Genomic DNA, 25076 nt, shown 5'->3' with positions numbered 1-25076 from the left:
CAGTGGAATATTACTCAGCCATAAAAAGGTATGCCTTTGAGTCAGTTCTAATGAGGTGGATGAACCTAGAACTTATTATACAAAGTGAAGTAAGTTGGAAAGAGAAAGATAAATATCATATTCTAATGCATATATACAGAATCTAGAAAAATGGTACTGAAGAATCTATTTACAGGGTAGCAGTGGAGAAACAGACATAGAGAATAGATTTATGAACATGGGGAGAGGGGAGAAGAGGGTAAAATGTATGTAAAGAGTAACATGGAAACTTACATTACCATATGTAAAATAGCCAATGGGAATTTGCTGTATGGTTCAGGAAACTCAAACAGGGGCTCTGTATCAACCTAGAGGGGTGGGATGGGGAGGGAGATAGGAGGGAAGTTCAAAAGGGAATGGATATATGTATACCTATGGCTGATTCATATTGAAGTTTGCCAGAAAACAACAAAATTCCGTAAAGCAATTATCCTTCAATACAAAAATAAATTAATTTTAAAAATATGCAGCTTTCAAGGGTACACTGAACATTTACCTGTGTAGCGCATATATTCTGTTCTATAAAATAGATCTCAATAATATTTAAGAGACTGAAACAATATCTTTGACAGAAACAAAAGCCGTACTTAACCCTAATGTCCTATATTATAAAAAAGAATCTTAAACAAGGAATCGAACCTCTCTTCAGAAACTAGAAAGTGAAGAGGTAAATAAACTGCAAGTAAGTAGAAGCAATGGAATAATACAGATAGGAGCAGAAATCAATGACAGAAAGAGAATACAGAGAAAATCAATGAAACTAAACCGTGGTCCTTTGAGAGGATCAATCAAATTGATAGTTGTCTAGCCAGATCAATCATGGAAGAAAAAGAGACAGAAGGCATACATTACTATCAAGATTGAGAGTAGTAAGGTCACTACAGACTGCAGGGGTAGACGGAATAGTATGAAGAAGTCTATGAACTTCCATATATGATGCTGGGTGAAGGGTTGAAGGCCAGGGACTCAGGCAGGATACAAGTCCCATTACCCGTGACGGAAGCCTCCTTAAGGCCAGGTCAAGGATTTCCACAGCACTGTCACATGACCACTTAACTTCCAAAGACCAAAAGATCTCCAGATCTTTCATCTGTGGTCCCCAATATGTCCCTCTTTCTCATGATATTCACTCAATGGCAGTTGTTTATTCTCTTATTGAGGGTCTATCATGCCTTGGTCGCCTGAGATGCTCCGCCTCACGCAGGGTCCTACCCCCCTGAACCCCCTATACTCGGCCCCGGTGCCTCGTGACTTCATGCCTCACCTCATAATTCTGCAGGCCCGCGTCAGGGGGCGCAGGACAGAGTGACGGTGAAGGCCGGCTGCCACGCAAGGTCTTTCTTCCGTCATCTCAGGCGCCCCTCCCATCGCCCGGGTCCAGGCTCAGTCCGCTGGCCGGAAGAGGAGGGACCAGCTTCTGCGGCCATTATCCTCGTGGCTGGCTGACAGCGACGCACTTATGGGATCGTCTGCGTCCAAGGCTGCCCTCGCGGCGACCACCAACGAGCCCACCGAACCCGAGCCGAAACACTTGGCGGGTGAGTGGGCTCTATGGCTGCTCAGGCCCTGCCGCAGCCCCAGCACCCTTCCCCCCCCACCGCATGGCGGCCATGGGCACGGGGGCGTGGGGGAGGGGGCGTTCACACTCCAGTGCCTTTGATTGAGCCTGGAACTCAAACTATGGTCTCTTTAACTCCAAACGTCGAACTCTTTGCACATTCAGCCTGAACCTTGGGACATAATAGGCAGCGGAGTAACAACTCGGGCTTCTGAGAGGGGTCCCATTCTTAAAGTTATCTGTTGCCCAGAGACTCCCTGTGGCGCAAGTATGGGGGTCTGTGTGTGTGTGTGCATTCTCAGTCATGTCCGACACTTTGTGCTGGAACAGTGGCGGATGGGTGTGTGTATGTGTGTGTGTGTGTGTGTGTGTGTGTGTGTGTGTGTATGTGCATGCTCAGAGGTGTGCAACTCTGTACCGGAGCAGTGGTTTATGGGTGACTGTGTGTGCATGCGCACGCTCAGTCGTGTCCGACTCTTTGCATCAGAGCAGTGGGATATGGTTGTGTGTGTGTGCATGTGTGCATGCATACTCAGTCATGTCCAACTCTTTGTGCTGGAGCAGTGGCGTATGGCTGAGTATGTGTGTGTGTGTCTGTGCTCAGTCCTGTCCAACTCTTTGTAACAGAACAGTGGTGTGTGTGTGTGTGTGAGCTCAGTCGTGTCTGACCCTTTGTGTCAAAGCAGTGGCATATGAGTGTGCATGTGTGTCTGTGTGAGCTCAGTGGTGTCCAAGTCTATGCGCCTGAGCAGTGGTGTTGGGTATGTATGTGTGTGTGCATGCTCAGTCCTGTCTGACACTTTGCACTGGAGCAGTGGCATATGGGGGGGTGTGTGTGTGTGTGTGTGTGCAGCTCAGGTGTGTCTGACTCTTTGCACCGGAGCAGTGGCAGATGGCTGTGTGTGTGTGTGTGTGTGTGCACGCACGCGCTCACTAGTATCTGACTCTGCACCAGAGCAGTGGAGTATGGGTGTGTGTGTGTGTGTGTGCGCATGTGCTCAGTCCTGTCTCCTTGCACCAGAGCAGTTTTATATGGGTGTGTGTGCTCAGTCATGTCCAACTCTTCACTCCAGAGCAGTGGCATATAGGGGTGTGTGTGTGTGTGTGTGTGTGTGTGTGTGTATGCAGTCTGTAGTGTCTGCCTCTTTGTGGTGGAACAGTGGCATATGGGTGTGTGTGTGTGTGTGCGTGTGTGTGCACGTGCTTGGTCATGTCCAACTGCGCCAGCACAGGGGCATATGGGTGTGTGTGTGTGTGTTCCGTCGCGTCTGACTTTTTGTCGGAGCAGTGGCATATGGGTGTGTGCGTGTGTGTGTGTGTGAGATCAGTCGTGTCTGATTCTGTGCCTGAGCAGTGGTTTATGGGTGTGTGCATGTGTGTGTGTCTGTGTGTTCATGCTCAGTCCTGTCTGACTCTGTGCTGGAGGAATGGCATATGGGTGTGTGTGTGTGTGTGTATGTGTGTGTGCTGTCATGTCTGACTCTGCACCAGAGCAGTGGCATATGGGGGTGTGTGTGTGTGTGTGTGCGCGTGTTCAGTCATGTCTGACTCTTTTTGCTGGAGCAGTGGCATATGGGTGTGCATGTGTCTGTGTGTGTGTGTGCTCAGTAGTGTCTGACTCTTTGTGGTGGAGCAGTGGTGTATGGCTGTGTGTGTGTTTGCTTGGACGTGTCCAACTCTGCACCAGAACAGGGGCGTGTGGTTGTGTGGGTGTTGTATGCGTGCTTAGTCATGTCTGACTCTTGGCGCTGGAGAAGTGGCAGATGGCTGTATGTGTGTGTGTTTGTGTGTGCTCAGTCGTCTCTGACTCTGCCAGAGCAGTGGCATATGGGTGTGTGTGTTCATGCTCAGTCCTGTCCCACTCTTTGTGCCTGAGCTTGGCATATGGGTGTGTGCGTCTGTGTGTGTGTTCTGTCATGTCCGAGTCTTTGCACTGGAGCAGCGGCATATGGGTATGTGTGTGTGTCTGCGCACTCAGTAGTGTCCAGCTCTTTGTGGTGGAACAGTAGTGTGCATGCTCGGTTGTGTCCAACTGCACCAGAGCAGTGGCATATGAGTGTGTGTCTGTGTGTGTGCTCAGTAGTCTCCGACTCTTTGTGGTGGAGCAGTGGCATGTGACTCTGTGTGTGTGTGTGTACGTGCTCAGTCGTGTTTGACTCTTGGTGCCAGAGCAGTGGCGGATGGCTGTGTGTGTGTGTGTGTGTGTGTGTGTGTGCACACGCGTGCTCAGTCCTGTCTGACTTGTGCACCAGAGCAGTGGTATATGGGCGTGTGTGTGTGTGTGTGCTCAGTCGTGTCCAGCTCTGTGCCAGAGCAGTAGCGGATGGCTGTGTGTGTGTGTGTGTGTGCATGCACATGCTCAGTCCTGTCTGACTTGTGCACCAGAGCAGTGGTATATGGGTGTGTGTGTGTGTGTGCTCAGTTGTGTCCAGCTCTGCCAGAGCAGTAGCGGATAGGTGTGTGTCTGTGTGTGTGTGTTTGTGTGTGCATGCTCAGTCATGTCTGAATCTTTGTCCCAGAGCAGTGGCCTGTGGATGTGTGTGTGTGTGTGTGTGTGTGTGTGCTCAGTCATGTCTGATTCTTTGCACTGGATCAGTGGCATATGGGTTTGTGTGTATGTGTGTGTGTGTGTGTGTGCGCTCAGTCATGTCCAACTCTGCACCAGAGCAGTAGCAGATGGGTGTGTGTGTCTGCATTTGTGTGCCCATGCTCAGTCATGTCTGACTCTTTGTCCCAGAGGAGTGGCATGTGGATGTGTGTGTGTGTGCGTGCGCACACGTCCATGCTAAGTAGTGTTCGACTCTTTGTGGTGGAACAGTGGTGTATGGGTGTGTGTGCTCGGTTGTGTCCAACTGCCCCAGCACAGTGGCATATTGGTGTGTGTGTGTGCGTCTGTTCAGTTGTATCTGACTCTTTTCACCAGAGCAGTGGCATATGGATGTGTGCGTGTGTGTGTGTGTGATCAGTTGTGTCCGACTCTGCACCAGAGCAGTGGCATATGGCTGTGTGTGTGAGCAGTGACATATGCATGTGTGCTCAGTAGTGTCCAACTCTTTGTGGTGGAGCAGTGGCATATGGCTCTGTGTGTGTGTGTGTGTGTTTGCTTAGTCGTGTCTGACTCTGCACTAGAGCAGTTGTGTGTGGTTGTGGGGGTGTTGTATGCGTGCTCAGTCATGTCTGACTCTTGGTGCTGGAGCAGTGACAGATGACTGTGTGTGTGTGAGTGTGTGTGTACTTGGTCGTGTCCGACTGCGCCAGAGCAGTGGTGTATGGGTGTGTGTGTGTGTGTGTGTGCATGCAGCTCAGTTGTGTCTGACTCTTTGCACCGGAGCAGTGGCAGATGGCTGTGTGTGTGTGTGTGCACGTGCGCACTCACTCGTATCTGACTCTGCACCAGAGCAGTGGAGTATGGGTGTGTGTGTGTGTGCACGTGTGCTCAGTCCTGTCTCTTTGCGCCAGAGCAGTTTTATATGGGTGTGTGTGTGTGTGCTCAGTCATGTCCGACTCTTCACTCCAGAGCAGTGGCATATAGGGGTGTGTGTGAGTGTGTGTATGTATGCACTCTGTAATGTCTGCCTCTTTGTGGTGGAACAGTGGCATATGGGTGTGTGTGTGTGTGTGTGTGTGTGTGCGCGCGTGCATGCTTGGTCATGTCCAACTGCGCCAGCACAGGGGCATATGGGTGTGTGTGTGTGTCTTCCGTCGCGTCTGACTTTTTGTCGGAGCAGTGGCATATGGGTGTGTGCGTGTGTGTGTGTGTGAGATCAGTTGTGTCTGACTCTGCACTAGAGCAGTTGTGTGTGGTTGTGCAGGTGTTGTATGCGTGCTCAGTCATGTCTGACTCTTGGTGCCGGAGCAGTGACAGATGACTGTGTGTGTGTATGTGTGTGTGTGTGTGTGCTCGGTCGTGTCCAACTGCGCCAGAGCAGTGGCATATGGGTGTGTGGGTGTGTGTGTGTGTGTGATCAGTCGTGTCTGACTCTTTGCACTGGAGCAGCGGCATGTGGGTGTGTGTGTGTCTATGCCCTCAGTAGTGTCTGACTGTTTGAGTTATAATAGTGGCGAATGGGCAGGTGTGTGTGTGTGTGTGTGTGTGCTCGGTCGTGTCCAACTGCACCAGAGCAGTGGCATATGGGTGTGTGTGTGTTCAGTCATGTTTGACTCTTTGCACCAGTGCAGTGGCATATGGGTGTGTGCGTGTATGTGTGTGTGATCAGTCGTGTCTGACTCTTTGTGGTGGAACAGTGGTGTATGGGTGTGTGTGTGTGTGCTCGGTCATGTCTGACTGCACCAGCGCAGTGGCATATGGGTGTATGTTTGTGTTCGTGCGTGTTCAGTCATGTCTGACTCTTTTCACTGGAGCAGTGGTATATGGGTGTGCGTGCGTGCGTGTGTGTGTGCTTAGTCATTTGCGACTCTGCACCAGAGCAGTGGCGTATTGGTGTGTGTGTGTGTGTGTTCAGGCTCAGTCCTGTCTCTTTGCACTGGAGCAGTGGCATATGGGTGTGTGTGTGTGATTGTGTATGCTCAGTCATGTCTGATTCTTTGCACTGGAGCAGTGACAGATGGGTGTGTGTGTCTGTGTGTGCAAACACAGTTGTGTCCTACTCTCTGTGCCTGAGCAGTTTTGTATTGGGGGGTGTTTGTGTGTGTGTGTGTGTGTGTGCTCGGTCATGTCTGACTGTGCCAGCGCAGTGGCATATGCGGGTGTGTGTATTTGTGTGTGCGTGTGCACTCAGTAGTGTCTGACTCTTTGTGGTAGAACAGTGGCTTATGGGTGTGTGTGTGTGCTCGGTCATGTCCGACTGCACCGGAGTAGTGGCATATGGGGGTGTGTTGGTGCCCATGTGCTCAGTCATGTCCGACTCTTTGCACCGGAGCAGTGGGATATGTATGTGCATGTGTGTGTGTGTGTGTGTGCACGTGTGTGCATGCATACTCAGTCATGTCCTACTCTTTGCACTGGCACAGTGGTGTATGGGTGTGTCCGTGTGTGTGTGTGTGTGTGTGTGTGCGCTCAGTCCTCTCTGACTCTTTGCAATAGAGTAGTGGCATATGAGGGTGTGTGTGTGTGTGTGAGCTCAGTCATGTCCGACTCTTTGTGCCAGAGCAGCGGCGTATGGGGGTGTGTGTGTGTGTCTGTGTGTGAGCTCAGTCGTTTCTGACTCTATGCACCTGAGCAGTGGTGTTGGGTATGTGTGTTTGTGTGTATGCTCAGTAGTGTCTGATTCTTTGCACCAGAGCAGTGGTGGATGGGTGTGTGTGTGTGTACACTCAGTCATGTCCGACTCTTTGCTCTGAAACAGTGGCATATGGATGTGTGTGTGTGCATGCTCAGTCGTGTCCGACTCTTTGCACCAGAGTAGTGGCAGATGGCTGTGAGTGTGTGTGTGTGTATTTGTGTGCTCAGTCTTTTCCAACTCTGCACCAGAGCGGCGTATGGAGGTGTGTTTGTGTGTGTGCATGTCAATCCTGTCTGACTCTTTGTGCTGGGGCAGTGGCATATGGGTGTGTGTGTGTGTGTGTGTGCGTGCATGCATGCATGCTCAGTCATGTCTGACTCCCTGCACCGGAGCAGTGGCGGCTGGCTCTGTGTGTGTGTGTGTGTGTGTGTGTGTGTACACAGTCATGTACAACTCTGCACCAGAGCAGTGGCATATGTGTGTGTGTGTGTGTGTGTGTGTGTGCTGAGTCGTGTCTGACTCTGCACCAGAGCAGTGGCATGTGGATGTGTGCATGTGTGTGTGTGTGTGCTCAGGCGTGTCTGACTCTGCACCAGAGCAGTGGCATGTGGATGTGTGCATGTGTGTGTGTGTGTGCTCAGGCGTGTCTGACTCTGCACCAGAGCAGTGGCATGTGGATGTGTGCATGTGTGTGTGCGTGTGCTCAGGCGTGTCCAACTCTTTGTGCTGGAGCTGTGGCGTATGGATGTGTGTGTGTGTCTGTGTGCAAACTCAGTTGTGTCCTACTGTTTGCACAGTGGTGTATGGGTGTGTGTATGTCTGTGTGTGAGCTCAGTTATGTCCGATTCTTTGCACTGGAGCAGTGATGGATGGGTGTGTGTCTGTGTGTGTGTGTGTCTGCTCAGTCGTGTCCGACTTTTTGCACTGGAGCAGTGGCATATATATGTGTGTGTGTGTGTGTGCTCAGTAGTGTCTGACTCTTTGTGGTAGAACAGTGGTGTATGGGTGTGTGTGTGTGTGTGTGTGTGTTTGGTTGTGTCTGACTCCTCCAGCACAGTGGCAGATGGGTTTGTGTGTGTGTGTCCATGTTTAGTCATGTCTGACTCTTTTTGCTGGTGCAGTGGCATATGGGAGTGTGCATGTGTGTGTGTGCTCAGTCCTGTCCAACTCTACACCAGAGCAGTGGCATATGGGTGTGTGTGTGTGCATGTGTTTGTGCTCAGTCCTGTCTGACTCTTTGTGCTGGAGCAGTGGAATATGGGTGTGTGTGTGTGTGTGTGTGTGTGTGTGCTCAATCATGTCCGACTATTTGCACAGGAGCAGTGGCATATGGGTGTGTGTGCTCAATAGTGTCTGACTATCTGTGGTGGAACAGTGGTGTATGGCTGTGTGTGTGTGTGGTTTTTGGTGTGTGTGTGTTTGGTTGTGTCTGACTCTGTGCCAGAGCAGTGGCATATGGGTGTGTGTGTGTGCGCACATGCATGCTCAGTCATATCTGACTCTTTGCCAGAGCAGTTGTGTGTGTGTGTGTGTGTGCTCAGTCATGTTTGGCTCTGCACTGCAGCAGTGGCAGATGGTTGTGTGTGTTTTTGTGTGTGCATGCTCAGTCGTGTCCAACTCTTTGCTCCAGAGCAGTGGTGTATGGGTTTGTGCCTGTGTGTGTGTGTGTGCTCAGTTGTGTCAGACTTTGTGCCAGAGCAGTGGTGTATGGGTGTGTGTGTGTGTGTGCGCACTCAGTCGTGTCTGAGTCTTTGCACCAGAACAGTGGCTTCATAAACAATCTGTGCTGTTGGCAATAGATGTAAATCCCATTGCTATTGCAACTTTTGTAGCCTTTTGATCAACTCTTGATTTTGCTATTTGGCTTCAAAACTATTCATTGACCTAATGTGCATTTGTCTCCTGTAATTTTTTCTTATCATCATGATAATGGGTGTTTATTGCAGCAACTAACAGTTCGCCAAAGTTAAGCAGATTAATTTCCCCTCGCTATATATATTTTTAAAGTTTCCTGAAGATTATTCTCAACAGGTCCCATATTAGATTCTGGGACAGTATATATAATCCAGCCCTGCGCTAGGATGTAACATGTACCAGGATTAACTTTTCAAAGCCTGAAGGTTAAGCAATAATTACCAATGTGAAGGGTGCATGGAACCAAACAGGGGCACTTGAATCAGTACCAGCATAACTGAAAGATTCAGTCCAAAGACTGAAATCATGCCAAAGCAGAAATAAAAAGGTTGCAGAGGAAACTGCACAGAAAGAGGAATGAAGCGGACCTAAAGATAAAAAATATAGCAGAGAATCTCATTCTTTATAACCTTAAACATGGCATGGACATGTATGCTAAGTTGTTTCAGTCGTGTCCAAGTCTGTGCAACTCTGTGGACTGTACCTGCCAGGCTTCTCTGTCCATGAGATTCTCCAAACAAGAATACTGGAGTGGGTTCCTATGCCCTTTTCCAGGGGATCTTCCCCACCAAGAATCGAACCCATGACTCCTGTATTGCAGGGAGATTCTTTACCGCCTGAGCCACCAGGGAAGCCTGCCAAACATGGCACAGCAACTGGCACGTATTAGGCATTGACACTGAGTATATATGTTTGTTGAATAAGTAAATCTTACTTTACAGGGTCAGTCTGTCACTCTAATCCACTAGCATATTTGTTAAGCCCCCTCTTCAGTACCTGTTCTACTGCTGTGCATATGAAGATGCTGCATAATGGATAAATGCTACGGATGAAGTTGTTTTAGAGTGATAGTTTATAGATGGTTTGGAAAGCAAGGAGAACTTTTGAACTGATAAACAGCAAGGAATCATTGTATGTTCTTCGTAGGAAAACAAAATAATGAAACTTACCTTTTGAGGGGCTGTAAAAGTCAGTTAATTAATGGTTATAACCTTGAGGCAGGAAAGCAGAAAGCTGTTGCAGTAAACCAGGTACAAGGCTGTTGGGAAGTGGACTCAAGAAGAAAAAGCAGTAAGAAATTAAAAGGTGTAAATCACAAAGTCAGACTTAGGGAGACAAAGCTCCTTACTGAACCTTCATGGAATGACACTTTTCTTGAGCGAGGCACAATGACAAAATGTTTAATGCCTTGGTCTTCAGAGTCAAACAAACCTGATTTCAAATCCCAGCCCTTCCACTGAACTACCTGTATGACCTCGAGCACGTTACTTACCTTCTTGAGTCTTATCCATTTATTTAACAAGTATTTTCCATAACTTGGTATGTGCCAGCTACTGTGCTGGGTCTTAGGGAGACACTGGTGAGCAGAATCAATGCAATCACAATCCTCATTAACTATGGAACAAATAGGATAAACAGGCGTTCAGTATCACCTACCAGGTTAGTACCAGGTGGCTCAGTGGTAAAAAATCTGCCTGCAATGCAGAAGAAGTGGGTTTGACCCCTGGGTTGGGAAGATCCCCTGGAAGAGGAAATGGCAACCCACTCCAGGTTTCTTGCCTGGAGAATCCCATGGACAGAGGAGCCTGGTAGGCTACAGTCCATGGGGTTGCAAAGAGTCAGACACGGCTGAGTGACTTAGCACGGGCATGCACAAATTTTACTACTTGAAATGAAGAAAATGTTTCAGATGATTTTCTTTATCATGTCTCTGAGATTTGATTGCATCTGGATTTCAGGTAAAGTTACCAATTTTGGTTTTGAAATTTTTTTTTCTCAGTCTGTGTTTTAATGCTTGTCACTGTCTCTAATTTAGATCTGATCCAGTACATAAATGGAACAAATATGAGTGTTGTCCATCTGGCTGATATTCTTTCTGAGAAAACTGGTAGCAGCAGCTGGGTGGTGGTGTTCAAAGCCCTGGTTACTGTCCATCACCTCATGGTGTATGGAAATGAGGTGAGCATGGCGTCTATTCCTTCCTTTTAGTACAAAGGACTGTCAGGACACAATTGCTGAATATGCTCAGTGTGTTAGGGGCTTACTACATTTTGCTTTCATTCATGACAAGTGGGGAAAGTACATGGAAGTAGATACGAAAACACCAATTTTTCCATTTTTACTTGTGAATTTATCTTTGCAATCAGTATTTAATAAAGTATACCATTTTGCTAGTAGAGGAAGTAAGCCACGGAATGATATTTAGAGTCCAATATAATTTCTATAAATGTTAAAAATTCATACCATATTTGTCCATGTGACAGGTATGTATATGAAACTATAAAGAGAATAGGATGCAAAGATAGCACATGAAAATTTTGATAATGTTTCCTTCCAGGTAGGAGAAGTAAATTGAACTTGAGGATGGGACAAAGGCCACTATTAACTTTATCTGTAAGGCCTTATGCCTCTTATTTTAAAATAGAGTTGAAGAGACTTCCCTGGTGGTCCAGTCGTTAAGAATCTGCCTTGCAATGTAGGGGATGAGAGTTCAATCCCCAGCTGGGAAACTAAGATCCCACATGCCATGGGCCAACTGAGCATCCGCCACAGCTAGAGAGTCGGTGCGCCATAACAAAAGATGCCGCGTGACAAAATGAAGGTCCATTGTGCTGCAACTAAAACCTAACTCAGCCAAATAAATAAATAAATGATAAATAAATTCCTGCCAAAAAGTAGAACTGAAGGAGATATGTGCAAAAGTTAGCAGTTGCCATTTCTGGGCAGTGGGGTCCAGAGATGTATCAAAGTATTCTTTTTATTTTTCTATTAATTGAATTGTTAAATAATTTAACATGAATGATCAAAATAATTAATCCTGTAATTGCCACTGACCCTTGAATATCTCAGGTTTGAACTGCACAAGTCCCCTTGTATGTGGCTTTTTTCCATCGTAAATACTACAGTATCCATGCTTGGTTGACTCCATAGGCATGGATGGAATCACAGTCACAGTGGTATGGCATCTACAGATAGCTGACTGTAAATTATATGTGGGTTTTATCCCCTGGTGGCTCAGCTGGTAAAGAATCACCTGCAGTATGGGAGACCTGGGTTTGATCCTTGGATTGGGAAGATCCCCTGGAGAAGGGAAAGGCTACCTGCTCCAGTATTCTGGCCTGGAGAATTCCATGCACTGTATATATAGTTGATGGGGTTGCAAAGAGTCTGACATGACTGAGCAACTTTCACTTTATATACTATGAATTATATGGGAATTTTTGACTGCATGGTGGGTCAGTGTCCCTAACTCCTGAGGTGTTACTGATAGAAAGGCGTGGGTGAAAAGTGTGTATTCACATTAGCTTTAATGTTTAACCCCTTGTTTATTTGGGGGGTATGTCAACAGACTTGGCAGCACTATAGATCCTTATGTTGGCTAGCCCAGGGTGTGATGGTGCTCACCTTAATCAATGCCCCTGAAATAGAAGATATGTATGATAGAATTATGTTAAGTATGTATTCACAAAGACAAAATCATGAATGAACTCTATTTGTGAACCAAAACTAATTTTGAGAATTTGGCACACTTGTTTGACAGCGTTTTATCCAACATCTTGCATCGAGAAGTTCTTTGTTCACTTTACACAACTTTCTGGATAAAAGTGTCGTAGAAGGTAAGATGATTCTTTGATGGAAATATTTCTTTGTGGCAAGGAGGGAAAAGGTCTGGAAACCATGCCTAGTTTAAAAAAAATGGTTCTGAATGATGAAGGGTGTAATGTGGTGTACGTTTTATGATGGAAAGTAATTTCTAAATTCATTGACGCAACACATATGCAGGTATTTATTCAGTGAAGCTTTCCTTGCTCAGTCTCCCAAAAATCATGGTCCCTTTATCCCTTCTCTGCCTGAGTTTTATTCTTTCCACTTCTCAGCAACTAAACATCTCTGTATTTTTCTTTTCTTTTGCTTGTCTATCAATCACCATTGGAGTATAAGATCCGTGTAGGCAGGGTGTTTTTTTTTTTTTTTGGCAGGAAGGGGGGGGTCTGTATTGTTCAATCCTGAACCTACAGTATCATAGTGAACACTGAATAATTGTTAATTGAATAAGTAAATTGAATAAATGAATCAAGGCCCATAGTGAGCAGCTGAGTTTCTGTCATGACCTTTCTCTTTACATTTTGTCTATGAAGTAGGGGCAAGGTCATTTGTTGAGTGAAAGGAAGACCGGAACGATGGTAACAAGGGGATAGGGGGTGACAGGAACGTGCTAAGGATTTATAATAGTGTCTGTGAAAATGTGAAAGGAACTAGTAAAGTTCAGTTATTTCTCTGGTTCAGAAATGTCACCATCAATACCATATCCAAAGGTGATATCAACACTTTGAGGAAGGGCTGGTGCACTGGGATGACCCTGAGGGATGGGATGGGGAGGGAGGTGGGAGGGAGGGTCAGGATGGGGAACACATGTACACCCATGGCTGATTCATGTCAATGTATGGCAAAAACCACCACAATATTGTAAAGTAATTAGCTTCCAATTAAAATTAAAAATAAATAAATAAGCATAAACTCATTTTAAAAGTAATCTTTAACAGAAAGTTTTAGAAATACTGTACTCGGTGAGTAATAAAAGCCATTCTAGTGTTTTATGTTTCAAAGATATTGTTGAGGGATATGCGTGAATGTGGAATGATAAATCTTTGCATTTGTTGATGTATGTTGTAAATGGTTAACATTGGTTAAACTGGAAATAATAAAAGGTATTTCATTTTTAGGCTATACTATGTCAGCTTTCATCAGACGATATAGCAAGTACTTGAATGAAAAGTCACTCGCATATAGACTGATGGAGTCAGACATCACCAAAACCAAGAGAGGGTAGGTAAATATTGTTAGTTTGTAAGCAAGAAGTATTGCAGTATATATCTGTTCTGATATGTAGTTTGGCAAAAACGCAGCTATTTTTCAAGATGCCGATGTCACAGTGCTTCTCAAACTCTTAATTAGCATTGATGTTATGAGCTTCTTTTCTTTTATAGGACAGATGGTGTGATGAGAACTATGAACACTAAGCAGCTGCTGAACACTCTTCCAGTTATTCAAATTCAGTTTGATGCTCTTCTGAATTTTAATGTAAGAGGTTTATAAATCCTTTTTTGAAAAAAATATTGTTAAGCAGCATTGTTTGATTGTAGGTGAGAGAGGGGAAAAAATGTGGTGGTAATCGATTCCTCTTTAATTTCCAGGCAAATGCTGATGAACTAACTAATGGTATAATACATGCTGCTTTCATGCTCCTCTTTAAGGATTCTCTTCGCCTCTTTGCAGCCTATAATGAGGGGATCCTTAATCTGTTAGGTAAGCTAAAATAAACATGACTTTTTAAAAACTAAATTGGCAAAAATACTTTATTTGTAAAAACCCTTTATATCTACATTGAGATTCATCTGTGTTTTAGGTTCAAAATAGAAGATCTTTACAAGGTCATACATATTTACATAATTAGACATCATATTGCTTTTTTTAAGCTTACTATTTATTAAGCAATATACATTATAAATTGGCACTTATTTTAATTGAAAATTATTGCGTTTACTTTTTAAAATCTACAGTTCAGTAGTTTTTAGTATAGTCAGAGTTATGCAATTATCACTACTGTCTAATTCCAGAATATTTTCATCATCACCAAACCCTATACCCATTAGTAGTCAGTAGTTACTTATGCCTTCTCCCGATCCCTAGGAAATACTGATATATTTTCTGCCTCTATTGATTTACCTATTTTCATTTCATAATAATAGAATTATACGTGGCCTTTTATATCTGACTTCTTTCATGTAGCATAATATTTTCAAGGTTCATCCACATGATAGCGTATATTACTACTTCATTCTCCACTCAGCCCCGTTATAAACATCTTTATTTTTTTCTTTTTTATTTATTTTTATTAGTTGGAGGCTAATTACTTTACAATATTCTAGTGGTTTTTGCCATACATTGACATGAATCAGTCATGGATTTACATGTGTTCCCCATCCTGATCCCCCCTCCCGCCTCCCTCCCCATCCGATCCCTCTGGGTCTTCCTAGTGCACCAGCTCTGAGCACCCGTCTCATGCATCCAGCCTGGGCTGGTGATCTGTTTCACCTTTGATAGTATACTTGTTTCAATGCTGTTCTCTCTGAACATCCCACCCTCACCTTCTCCCACAGAGTCTAAAAGTCTGTTCTGTACATCTGTGTCTCTTTTAGAACTTTTCAATTTGTATATAAGTGCTAACTGATATTTCTGGGAAATTTATTGGGAAATTAACATGGATTGCCATATTTATTCATTACACAGTAAGTCCCACTCAACTAATGTCAAATAGTACAATTCTAACTTTCCTAAGATACAGCCTACAAATTATTGTTTTGATCATATACAAACAAATGTTTCTTAGGCTTTTTAGGAAATTTCAGTCATCATTTAGCCCTAACCAGTTTCGTTGTTGACAATTTGAGATAATTTTTACATTTAGGAAGTGCCTGGTACATTTGTTGAGTTATAAACAGTAGGAAATACAACCCCTCTATCAGAGACCATCAGAACCTGATGTTACTCAAAAAAGATTCCAGACTAGAATTTGTAGAAATTAAACTAAACCATCTAAATTATATGTGTATGCTATTAAATGCCATATATATTACCAGCACCAGTGTCCGGCATGCAGTAGTTCCTGTATAAAAAATCTGTTGGTTATACTTAGATGTGCAGTGTTGTTGTTTGTTAAAGCAAAACATTACTGGATTAAAACTGTAATTGTTTTCAAGAAGTTAAAATCATATCCAGAATTAACATAGAATCATCAGAAAGGAATGAAACTTGGGACTGCTACAATACTGGCTACTTTGTCATTTTTTTTCTATTTTTAGAGAAATATTTTGACATGGGGAAGAAGCAATGCAGGGAAAGTTTGGATATTTACATCAAGTTCCTCGAAAGAATGACCAAATTGGGACGGTTCCTTAAAGTTGCAGAGGTACAGAAATCTATTTCTAGCCACGGCTTTTGTGCTCTTTTCTGTATTAGTTTAGTATCCTGTACAACTATACCTCCACCCCACAATCACTGTCACACCAACAGAAGTGGGTAGTTTTAACTATTTTGTAAACAGTACAACTAAAAACTAGGAATAGGTACTTCAAATGTACCCTCCAATGCACTTGTGATCAAAAACAATCTTACAATGATTTCTATTCTGTGACTTGAGGATAATTTATACCAAGCTTACCTTCCCACCAAAAACAGCTCTAAAACCAGTGAGAAAAGGAAACATATGAGGTGGGCCACAGGTTTACCCTAGTAGCTATTTCTGAGTACTTGAAAAGTTAGAACACATTTGTATGACATCCAAAATGAAGCCAAGCTCTTCACAAAACAACAAAGACTCAAAATATGGCAGGTCTTTTTAAATTTTATCTTAAGAGCAAATATAAGTTTATGCTTAAGTGTGCAAGGCATTCTTTTGTGGTTGTTGCTCAGTCGCTAAGTTATGTCTGATTGTTTGTGACCCCATGGACTATAGCCCACCAAGCTCCTCTATCCAGAGGATTTACCAGGCAAGAATACTGGAGTGGGTTGCCATTTCCTCCTTCAGGGGATCTTCCTGACCCAGATATCGAACCTGCGTCTCTTGCATTGGCAGGCGGATTCTTTACTGCTAAGCCACCTGGGAAGCCCCTCAAGACATACTTTAGCCTGCCATTTTTCTTGATCTGGGTGTGTACCAGCCCAGCAAGGCACTCTTGCTCTTGGAGTCCTTTCTTTTTAGTGTACAAATTGGTCTCACACTTAGTTTTCTTTGTTAACACTCCTTGCTGTAATGTTTTCTTTTTCCCCCTTTTTTCTGATTTCAGCAAGCTGGAATTGACCAGAATAACATTCCATATCTTTCTCAGGTCAGTGCATCTCTTGTCTGTCTTTAAGTGGCTTTTTGTCTTTGTTCTGTGTTTATTAATCATCATCTGAGATGTCGTCATTTTCTGTATGGTTGCATGTGTATTTTCATTTCCCTGAGAGTAACATTTATATTTCTACTTATATATACATAGACTTGTGTCTTTGAAATGGGTCTTTGAGCCGTAGGTCTTACAAAAGAGGTTGTACCCCCTTGAGTGCAAATGGTGACTTATAGTATAACAACTCCAACATGCTTTTTCAGTGGACAGAACTGATTGGTGAAAATAGCAAGGCATTCTTTACATCTGTGTCCCTTTGCTGTCTCACATATAGGGTCATCATTACCATCTTTCTAAATTCCATATATATGCGTTAATATACTGTATTGGTGTTTTTCTTTCTGACTTACTCAGCTGTGTATAATGTAAAGAACAGACCGGTCGACTCTGTGGGAGAAGGTGAGGGTGGAATGATTTGAGAGAATAGCATTGAAACATGTATATTATAATATGTGAAATAGATCACCAGTCCAGGTTCGATGCATGAGGCAGGGTGCTCAGGGATGGTGCACTGGGATGACCCTGAGGGATGGGATGGGGAGGGAGGTGGGAGGGAGGGTCAGGATGGGGAACACATGTACACCCATGACTGATTCATGTGAATGTATTCATTCACATATACACCACATTATTGTACATTCACATATACACCACAATCTTGTAAAGTATGGTAAAAACCACTATAATATTCACATATACTCCACATTTACATATACATTCACATATACACCACAATATTGTAAAGTATGGCAAAAACCACTATAATATTGTAAAGTAATTAGCCTCCAACTAATAAAAATAATGGGGAAAAATAAAATAAATACAGTCTAAAAAAATAAATAAAATTAGAAAAAATTTAAAAAAAAGAAAATAGCAAGGTATTGGGAACAGTGAGTTTAGGCTTGAGGCTGCGTTATCTGCCTTTCAAGTGTGTCATCTCAAGCAACTCATTTGCATTCTCCATGCCTCCTTTATGCAAACGCAGAATGAGGGCGATGCTACTGTCTGCCTTACAGCAGAGTTGTGAGCATCAGATGAGCTCAGGCTTTTTGCTTCTCCCAAAGTCTCTCATCTGGAATCCCTCACGTGGCAGGAAGTGCAGGTGAGGATGAAATGCGGGTCTGGTAGGCTGCTCATGCAGCCTGTGGGTGCCCTCTTGACCTGCCTGCTCTCCATCCTGTGTGTATCATAGGGCTTGAGCAGCAGAGGTTGCAGGCCCCGCCTGCTGACCCGCTCTGGGACCCAGACTAACATGGCAAGCTACTTTAGGTCACTTGGAATATGAGCCAAAGCAGTCTTTCCTGGTCTCCAGATCTCTAAGAGACCTCCCAGTACTCATGTTTCCTTTTTCATGGTGAGACGTGTGAGATACAACACTTTGTCTTCTATTTTGAATGAGATTTCCTGGTGGACCCCAGGCCACTGATGCTCTAAAAGTTTTACTGCAATGGAAGGCTCCTGAATCTTTGTCGGGTTGACCTTCCATCAGAGTGCATATCACTTTCCAAGTTCCCCTTTCTGCTCATCTGGTCCATTTAGCATGACATCATGAATGGAAGTAGATCAGTGCAATATTCTGAGGGGTAACCAGAGGGACTAAACACCTTCTGACCATATTCTGACCAACATATGGGTTGAGAGAGTTAACACAGCCTGGACCGGATCATAAATGTATAGCATTGTTCATTTCATCTGCCACAAACTCTTACTGATTCATAATTTAGATGACAATGGAAAGCACAGCACTCACTAAACTGTTAGCCACATACCATGTTCCTGAGACTACATTAATCTACATCTACTGAAGAGCTATGACAAACCTAGATACACTTTGCTGACAAAGGTTTGTAGAGTCAAAGGTTTGGTTTTTTCCAGTAACCATGTATGGATGTGAGAGCTGGACTATGAAGAAGGCTGAGCACCAAAGAATTGATGCTTTTGAACTGTGGTGTTGGAGAAGACTCTTGAGAGTCCCTGGGACTGCAAGGAGATGCAACCAGTCCATCCTAAAGGAGATCAGTCCTGGGTGTTCATTGCGAGGACTGATGTTGAAACTGAAACTCCAATACTTTGGCCACCTCATAAGAAGAGCTGACTCATTGGAAAAGACCCTGATGCTGGGAAAGTTTGAAGGCAGGAGGAGAAGGGGATGACAGAGGATGAGATGGTTGGATTGCATCACCGACTCAATGGACACGAATTTGAGTAAACTCCAGAAGTTGGTGATGGACAGGGAGGGCTGGCATGCTGTGGTTCATGGGGTCTCAAAGAGTCAGACATGACTGAGTGACTGAACAACAGCAACAAAAACCAAAGAAACTATAGTGGCTGGATCTGGGTTACCACTTGATTGATTATGCTGCAGTTTGTCATTCCCCAGGGCTTATTTTGGGGGCCATACTGGTGAATTATATAGAGATACAGTAGCGACCATCACCCCTGCATCCTCTTTACCTTTAAGATGGGCATGGATTTCTGCAATCCTCCTAGGAAGTGATCTTGTTTATTTTTACTGTTTTGACTGGACTGTAGGTGGAGGCATGTCCCCAGCTGGCAATGCTGTGACTTAACTGTAGTTAGAGGCCTAGAGGCCAGGAAGGGGGTGGGGACATATCCTGATGAGACATGTAACTTGGCGGGGGGGGGGGGGGTAGTGGTCTCCATATCATCTCCAGCAAGGGAGGAGGAGGAAGCTTCTTCAAGTTCAGAGCCTTCTGGGGAATCTGGGGATTCAGAACTTCCACAGCCATTCCCCAGGTCTCCCCATCCCATAAGTCAGGTCCTTAACTCTAGCACGACCTGCTGCCTGACTCTGGTGTTGCAGACCTGCCTTGGTTGAGACTGGAGGAATGGGAGGTGGTCAGGAATGTATGGGGGGAAGCTTGTGAAGAAAAAACCCAGTGGACCCAGCAGAGGCCTCCAGTTAGAAGGTAGAGGAGGTTGGGAGGACAGGATCATTGCAGCTGCAAGGAAATGTTGAGTTTGGTGTCAGGAGAAGGAGGGAGTGTCTATCTGATGACTCTCAAAAACCTTTGAGGGAAACATATGTGTCCTCACAATCATTCCTTCATGTGTGGAGAGGTACCAAAGTGACCTATTTTCTGCACAGACATTGAACCCCATCAAATGGTCCACAATGGGAACCACTGTTGGATGCAGTAGGGCACAGCTTCCCGAATGAGAATTCCACTAACCAGACAGAGAGACAATGAAAATGTCTGTGTTAGTAGAGAAGATGGGGTTTCATTGCCCAGAGTCACTATAATTAGTGGATTGCAATCAACAGGCATTCACAGACACAGGTCTGGCCCCTCCCAGGAGGGAGATATCATGAATGAGATAGTCCTAACCCCTGCCAGAGAGAAAAGAAAGACTATGGAAACATGACTCGATATCTCCCCAGATATCATCCTCTGACTTTCTGCACCTTGACCTCCCTTCCTTGAGGGTGGTGGCGAAGGTGGGAACGGTTCCCATGCCGAGAATTGCACAGCCCAACATGGCAGCACAGACCAGCTTCAGTTGAACTGGGCTTTGGCTTCTTGGCCTTGGCCCCCTTCAGTGCTCAGTGCCTGCGGCCGGAGCTCTGGAGGAGGGAGGGCATCTGGACAAGACAGCCCCCGGTTAGAGGTCCTTCTTTCCCATGAGACCCCCCTCTGTCCTCCTTACCTCTGCTCTGCCTGGTTCCTAGGATCCCCAGGACCCTTGAGTCAAAAACCAAAATCGATGGCTGGGGGAGAGACCGCAGAAGTCAGGCAAGGCTCTTTGTTGTTCAAGTGTCACACAGGTCTCCACTCCTTGCTCTGTGAATCAGCTGCTTTTACTGCAAGAGCTTCCTTATCAGCACGCTGGCTTTAGGCCCTTAGCCAGCACAGAGAGTCATCTGTCCCGGCCTTGGGCCAGCTGAGCTGCTCGCTGGGCACGTGCTTTCTGGGGCGTTCTGGAAAGCCTGGGATGGACTAAGATGCAGGGCTTTCTGGGATGGGAGGGGGGTGGGGAGTCACTTGATCTTCTAATTCCCTGGCTACTCTGATGACATCTTGATTCAAAGTTCAGGATGAGGTCTTCCTTCCTTCCTCCTCTTTGCCCCCTCAGTCAGCCCCCTTGAGAGAGGTCCATACACCCTTGGGAGGAGCGTTTGCATTCAGTCTTGATGTTTGACCCCTGCAAGGTTGCAGAGGTCTTCCTCTGCACCTCTGCGTCGCTTGGCCAGTTTCTCTCATGATTCCGACCATCTTGACTTTACGTGGAGGAAGGGAAATGTTAAGTGCACGCTCCCCATGTTCAGGCTCAGTCAAACTCTTTGGTTTTCTGAAGAGGCATCTCCCTCACTTCCTTGGCTGATCTTTCCTCCTCAGTCTCTACCCTGTCTCGGGCTCATGGAGTATCCTTCCGTGAGTGGCTGTCCGGTGTGTCTGTCTGGGTCTACCCCTTTTCTTGCCACCCTTCTCTGCTCTTTCATTCATGTTGGGTTCAACTCCCCCAAAACTCACATATCGGCTGCTCTGCTTGTGATTCCGTGCATTTTCGTTTTTCAGCCAAGCGCTTTAAACCTGGGCCGCACCCCTTAGCAGAGTTCCAGGAGCCCAAACTCGGGGGGACCTACCAGATGGAGTGGCCCTGGTTTTGGTGGGCGGAGGGCTACTGGGTGCTTCCCAGAAGAACTCTGACAGTCTCCCACCTACCCTTTTGCTGGAATCATTGGAAAGCAAATCGGATGAAAAAAGAATGTTTCCAACCCACATTGTGTAAGGAATGGCAACTTCTCTCTGTTTATGATTTTGTCATGTGTTTGTTGAATGACTGACTGACTGATCCAGAAATGCTTTGTGCCTTTGCCGTACATGTGTGTTTGCCCTGCTGATGTTGGCAGTCCCCTGATCATTTTGGGGTCCCTCTCCCTCTTTTTTCCCTATCTTGTATGTTTGAACATTTGAAGCTCATCCTGGACTCCAGACCTCCTGCTCTCCCTGCTGCTCAGGGGCCTGTGGCCTCTGGCTTGGGACAGACTCTCCAATTCCTTTGTGCTGAGAGTGCCCACATGTTTAAGAGGCATCTGTGGGGAAGTCTTCTCCTTGTCCCCATATTTGGTGTGATGGAAAATTCCTCTGAACAGATTTCTGCTTAGCTGCATCATCCCGGCAGCACATCCATACTGAGTGATACCCAGCCTCCTCTGAGTCTTCCCAGACTCATGTGTTTGATGCTTTTCTTTTCTTTTAATTATTTTTTAAAAAGAATTTTAATTGGAGGATAAGTGTTGCCCTTCTTGGTAACTTGTGTGCCATTATCCCTGTTCCTCTCAGAATGGTCCCTTAGCCCTGGCACACCTCTGTGAACACTTCCTTCATTAAACCCTTTTCCAGCTGCTAGTTCAGCAGCATTGGGGTCAATCTCTGCCACCGTCAACTCAAGAACGTAGCTTCAACTCATCTCCACTGCTCCACGTCCATGTACTTTGCCCCCTGCTGATTGTTTTATACAATGCAACCAGGATGCTGATCTGAGAACTTTCACATCACAGATCTGATCATTTCACTCCTCACTTCAAAGCCGTCCAGTAGTCATCCAGTATTCTCAAGTTGTTTAGTTTTGTCACAGCCTTCCTGCCAGGAACAATCGTCTTCTAATTTCATGACTGCAGTCACCCTCTGCAGTGATTTTCAGTTCAGTTCAGTTGTTCAAAGAGGCGTGTCCAACTCTTTGCAACCCCATGGACTGCAGCACACCAGGCTTCCCTGTCCATCACCAACTACCGGAGTTTACTCAAACTCATGTCCATCGCATCGGTGATGCCATCCAGCCATCTCATCCTCTGTCGCCCTCTTCTCTTCCTGCCCTCAATCTTTCCCAGCATCAGGGTCTTTTCAAATGAGTCAGTTCTTTGCATCAGGTGGCCAAAGTATTGGAGCTTCAGCTTCAGCATCAGTCCTGCCAATGAAGTGATGGGACCAGGTTCCATGATCTTTGTTTTCTGAATGTTGAGCTTTAAGCCAACTTTTTCACTCTCCTCTCTCACTTTCATCAAGAGGCTCTTTAGTTCTCTTCACTTTGTGCCATAAAGGTGGTGTCATCTGCATATCTGAGGTCATTGATATTTCTCCTGGCAATCTTGATTCCCGCTTGTACTTCATCCAGCCCAGCCTTTCACATGATGTACTCTGAATATGTTAAATAAGCAGGGTGACAATATACAGCCTTGATGTACTCCTTTCCCACTTTGGAACCAGTCCATTGTTCCATGTCCGGTTCTAACTGTTGCTTCTTGACCTGCATGCAGGTTTCTCAAGAGGCAGGTCAGGTGGTCTGGTATTCCCATCTCTTGAAGAATTTTCCACAGTTTGTTGAGATCCACACAGTCAGAGGCTTTGGCATAATCAATAAAGCAGAAGTAGATGTTTCTCTGGAACTCTCTTGCTTTTTTGATGATCCAGCAGGTGTTGGCAATTTGATCTCTGGTTCCTCTGCCTTTTCAAACTCCAGCTTGAACATATGGAAGTTGGGCAGTGATTTTATTTATTCATTTATTTTTTTGGGGGGGCAGTGATTTTAGAGACCAAGAATAGGAAATCTGTCACTATTTCCGCCTTTTCCTCTTCTATTTGCCATGAAGTGATGGGGCTGGATGCCATGATCTTAATTATTTTAATATTTAGTTTTAAGCCTAGACAATGTGTTAATAACCAAAGACATAACTTTGCTGACAAAGGTCCAAATAGTTAAGGCCATGGTCTTCCCAGTAATCATGTACGGTTGTGAGAACTGGACCTTAAAGAAGGCAGAGTGCAGAAGAATTGATGCTTTTGAACTGTGATGCTGGAGAACACTCTTGAGAGTCTCTTGGACTGCAAGGAGATCAAACCAGTCAATCTTTTTTTTTTTTCTTTTTTATTTTATTTTTTTGGTGTTGTTTTTTTTTTACAATATTGTAGTGGTTTTTGCCATACATTGATATGAATCAGCCATGGATTTACATGTGTTCCCCATCCTGACACTCCCTCCCACCTCCCTCCCCATCCCATCCCTCTGGGTCATCCTAGTGCACCAGCCCTGAGCACTTGTCTCATGCATCAAACCTGGACTGGCGATCTGGTTCATATTTGTTAATATACATGTTTCAAACCAGTCAATCTTAAAGGAAATCAACCCTGAATACTCATTGGAAGGACTGATACTGAAGCTGAAGCTCCAATACTTTGGCCGCCTGATGCAAATAGCTGGATCATTGGAAAAGACCCAGATGCTGGGAAAGATTGAGGGCAGGCAGAGAAGAGGGCAACAGAGGATGAGATGGCTGGATGGCATCACCAGTACAATGGACATGAACTTGGGCAAACTCTGGGAGATGGTAAGTGACAAGGAAGCCTGACATAGCTGCAGTCCATGGGGTCTCCAAGAGTTGGACCCGACTTGGTAACTGAAAAACAACAACAGTTTTCAAGTTAATGTCCAAACGCCACAATGTTGACATGAGTTTAAGGTCTTGCACCATCGAAAACCCTCCCAGTTTCATCTCCTCCACACTCCCTTGGCTCTCCCTGCCCTGGCAACGTAGTTCACCTTTATTTGTGGCTTGTGCCGTATGCCCGCTTGTCATGCTCATTCATTTCATACCATGCTACTTTTCTCTCTCAGCTCTCAGCTCAGCTGTTATGTTGTTCAGCTTGCTTCTCTGCCATGCCTCACTTGATCAGATTCACCTAAACACCAAGTATCATGTACCTCTCTTTCATAGTACTTTTCACAGCTTTCATTTGACATTTGTTTCTTTGATTATTTGATATCTCTCCTCTCCCACACCCCAGGTCATGAGGCCTGCTGTATTCCTTGTGCCTGGTGTCTAGTAGTTTATTAACAAACTCTTCTTGAGGAGTGAACGGTTGGATCAGGGGAGACATGCTGGGACACACAGAACCCTGGTTGGGAATTGACCTTATGTAAGAAGCACACTTCTCCCATCTTTAATTGGAGTGGAAAATGAAAGGGTGCATCCACATTCATTTGGCAAATACCAATTAAGCAGTTACTGTATGCCAAACACTGAGATTCATCAGTGAACAGACAGACAAAATTGCTGTCTTTTTCAGTTCGGTTCAGTCACTCAGTCATGTCTGACTCTTTGTGACCCCGTGGACTGCCGCATGCCAGGCCTCCCTGTCCATCACCAACTCCCGGAATTTACTCAAACTCATGTCCATCGAGTCAGTGATGCCATCCAACCATCTCATCCTCTGTCGCCCCCTTCTCCTCCCGCCTTTAATCTTTCCCAGCATCAGGGTCTTTTCCAATGAGTCATCTCTTCGCATCAGGTGGCCAAAGTACTGGAGTTTCAGCTTCAACATCAGTCCCTTAGAGTTTTATATTTTACTGCACGGAGACAGGCAATAAACATACACAGAGTGAAACCTATAATTTCAAGGATGATAATTGCCA

The 25076-nt window shown here is 45.1% G+C and overlaps 1 protein-coding gene across 1 annotated transcript in view; it reads left to right on the top strand.

The window, feature by feature from the left end:
- Positions 1–1207: 1207 nt before the first annotated feature.
- LOC122689394 (clathrin coat assembly protein AP180B-like) overlaps positions 1208–25076 on the top strand; it is a 47700-nt gene continuing 23831 nt past the window's right edge. Inside the window, exons 1-9 of the mRNA XM_043895788.1 lie at positions 1208–1286; positions 1395–1577; positions 10511–10653; positions 12236–12311; positions 13419–13521; positions 13683–13776; positions 13890–14001; positions 15558–15664; positions 16542–16583. Of these exons, the coding sequence (XP_043751723.1) occupies positions 1208–1286; positions 1395–1577; positions 10511–10653; positions 12236–12311; positions 13419–13521; positions 13683–13776; positions 13890–14001; positions 15558–15664; positions 16542–16583 (939 nt within the window). The remainder of the gene's footprint in view (positions 1287–1394; positions 1578–10510; positions 10654–12235; positions 12312–13418; positions 13522–13682; positions 13777–13889; positions 14002–15557; positions 15665–16541; positions 16584–25076) is intronic.

This window comes from Cervus elaphus, chromosome X (genome assembly GCF_910594005.1).
Source record: "Cervus elaphus chromosome X, mCerEla1.1, whole genome shotgun sequence".
Taxonomy (NCBI): Eukaryota; Metazoa; Chordata; class Mammalia; order Artiodactyla; family Cervidae; genus Cervus; species Cervus elaphus.
This window is presented reverse-complemented; position numbering and strand designations above follow the sequence as displayed.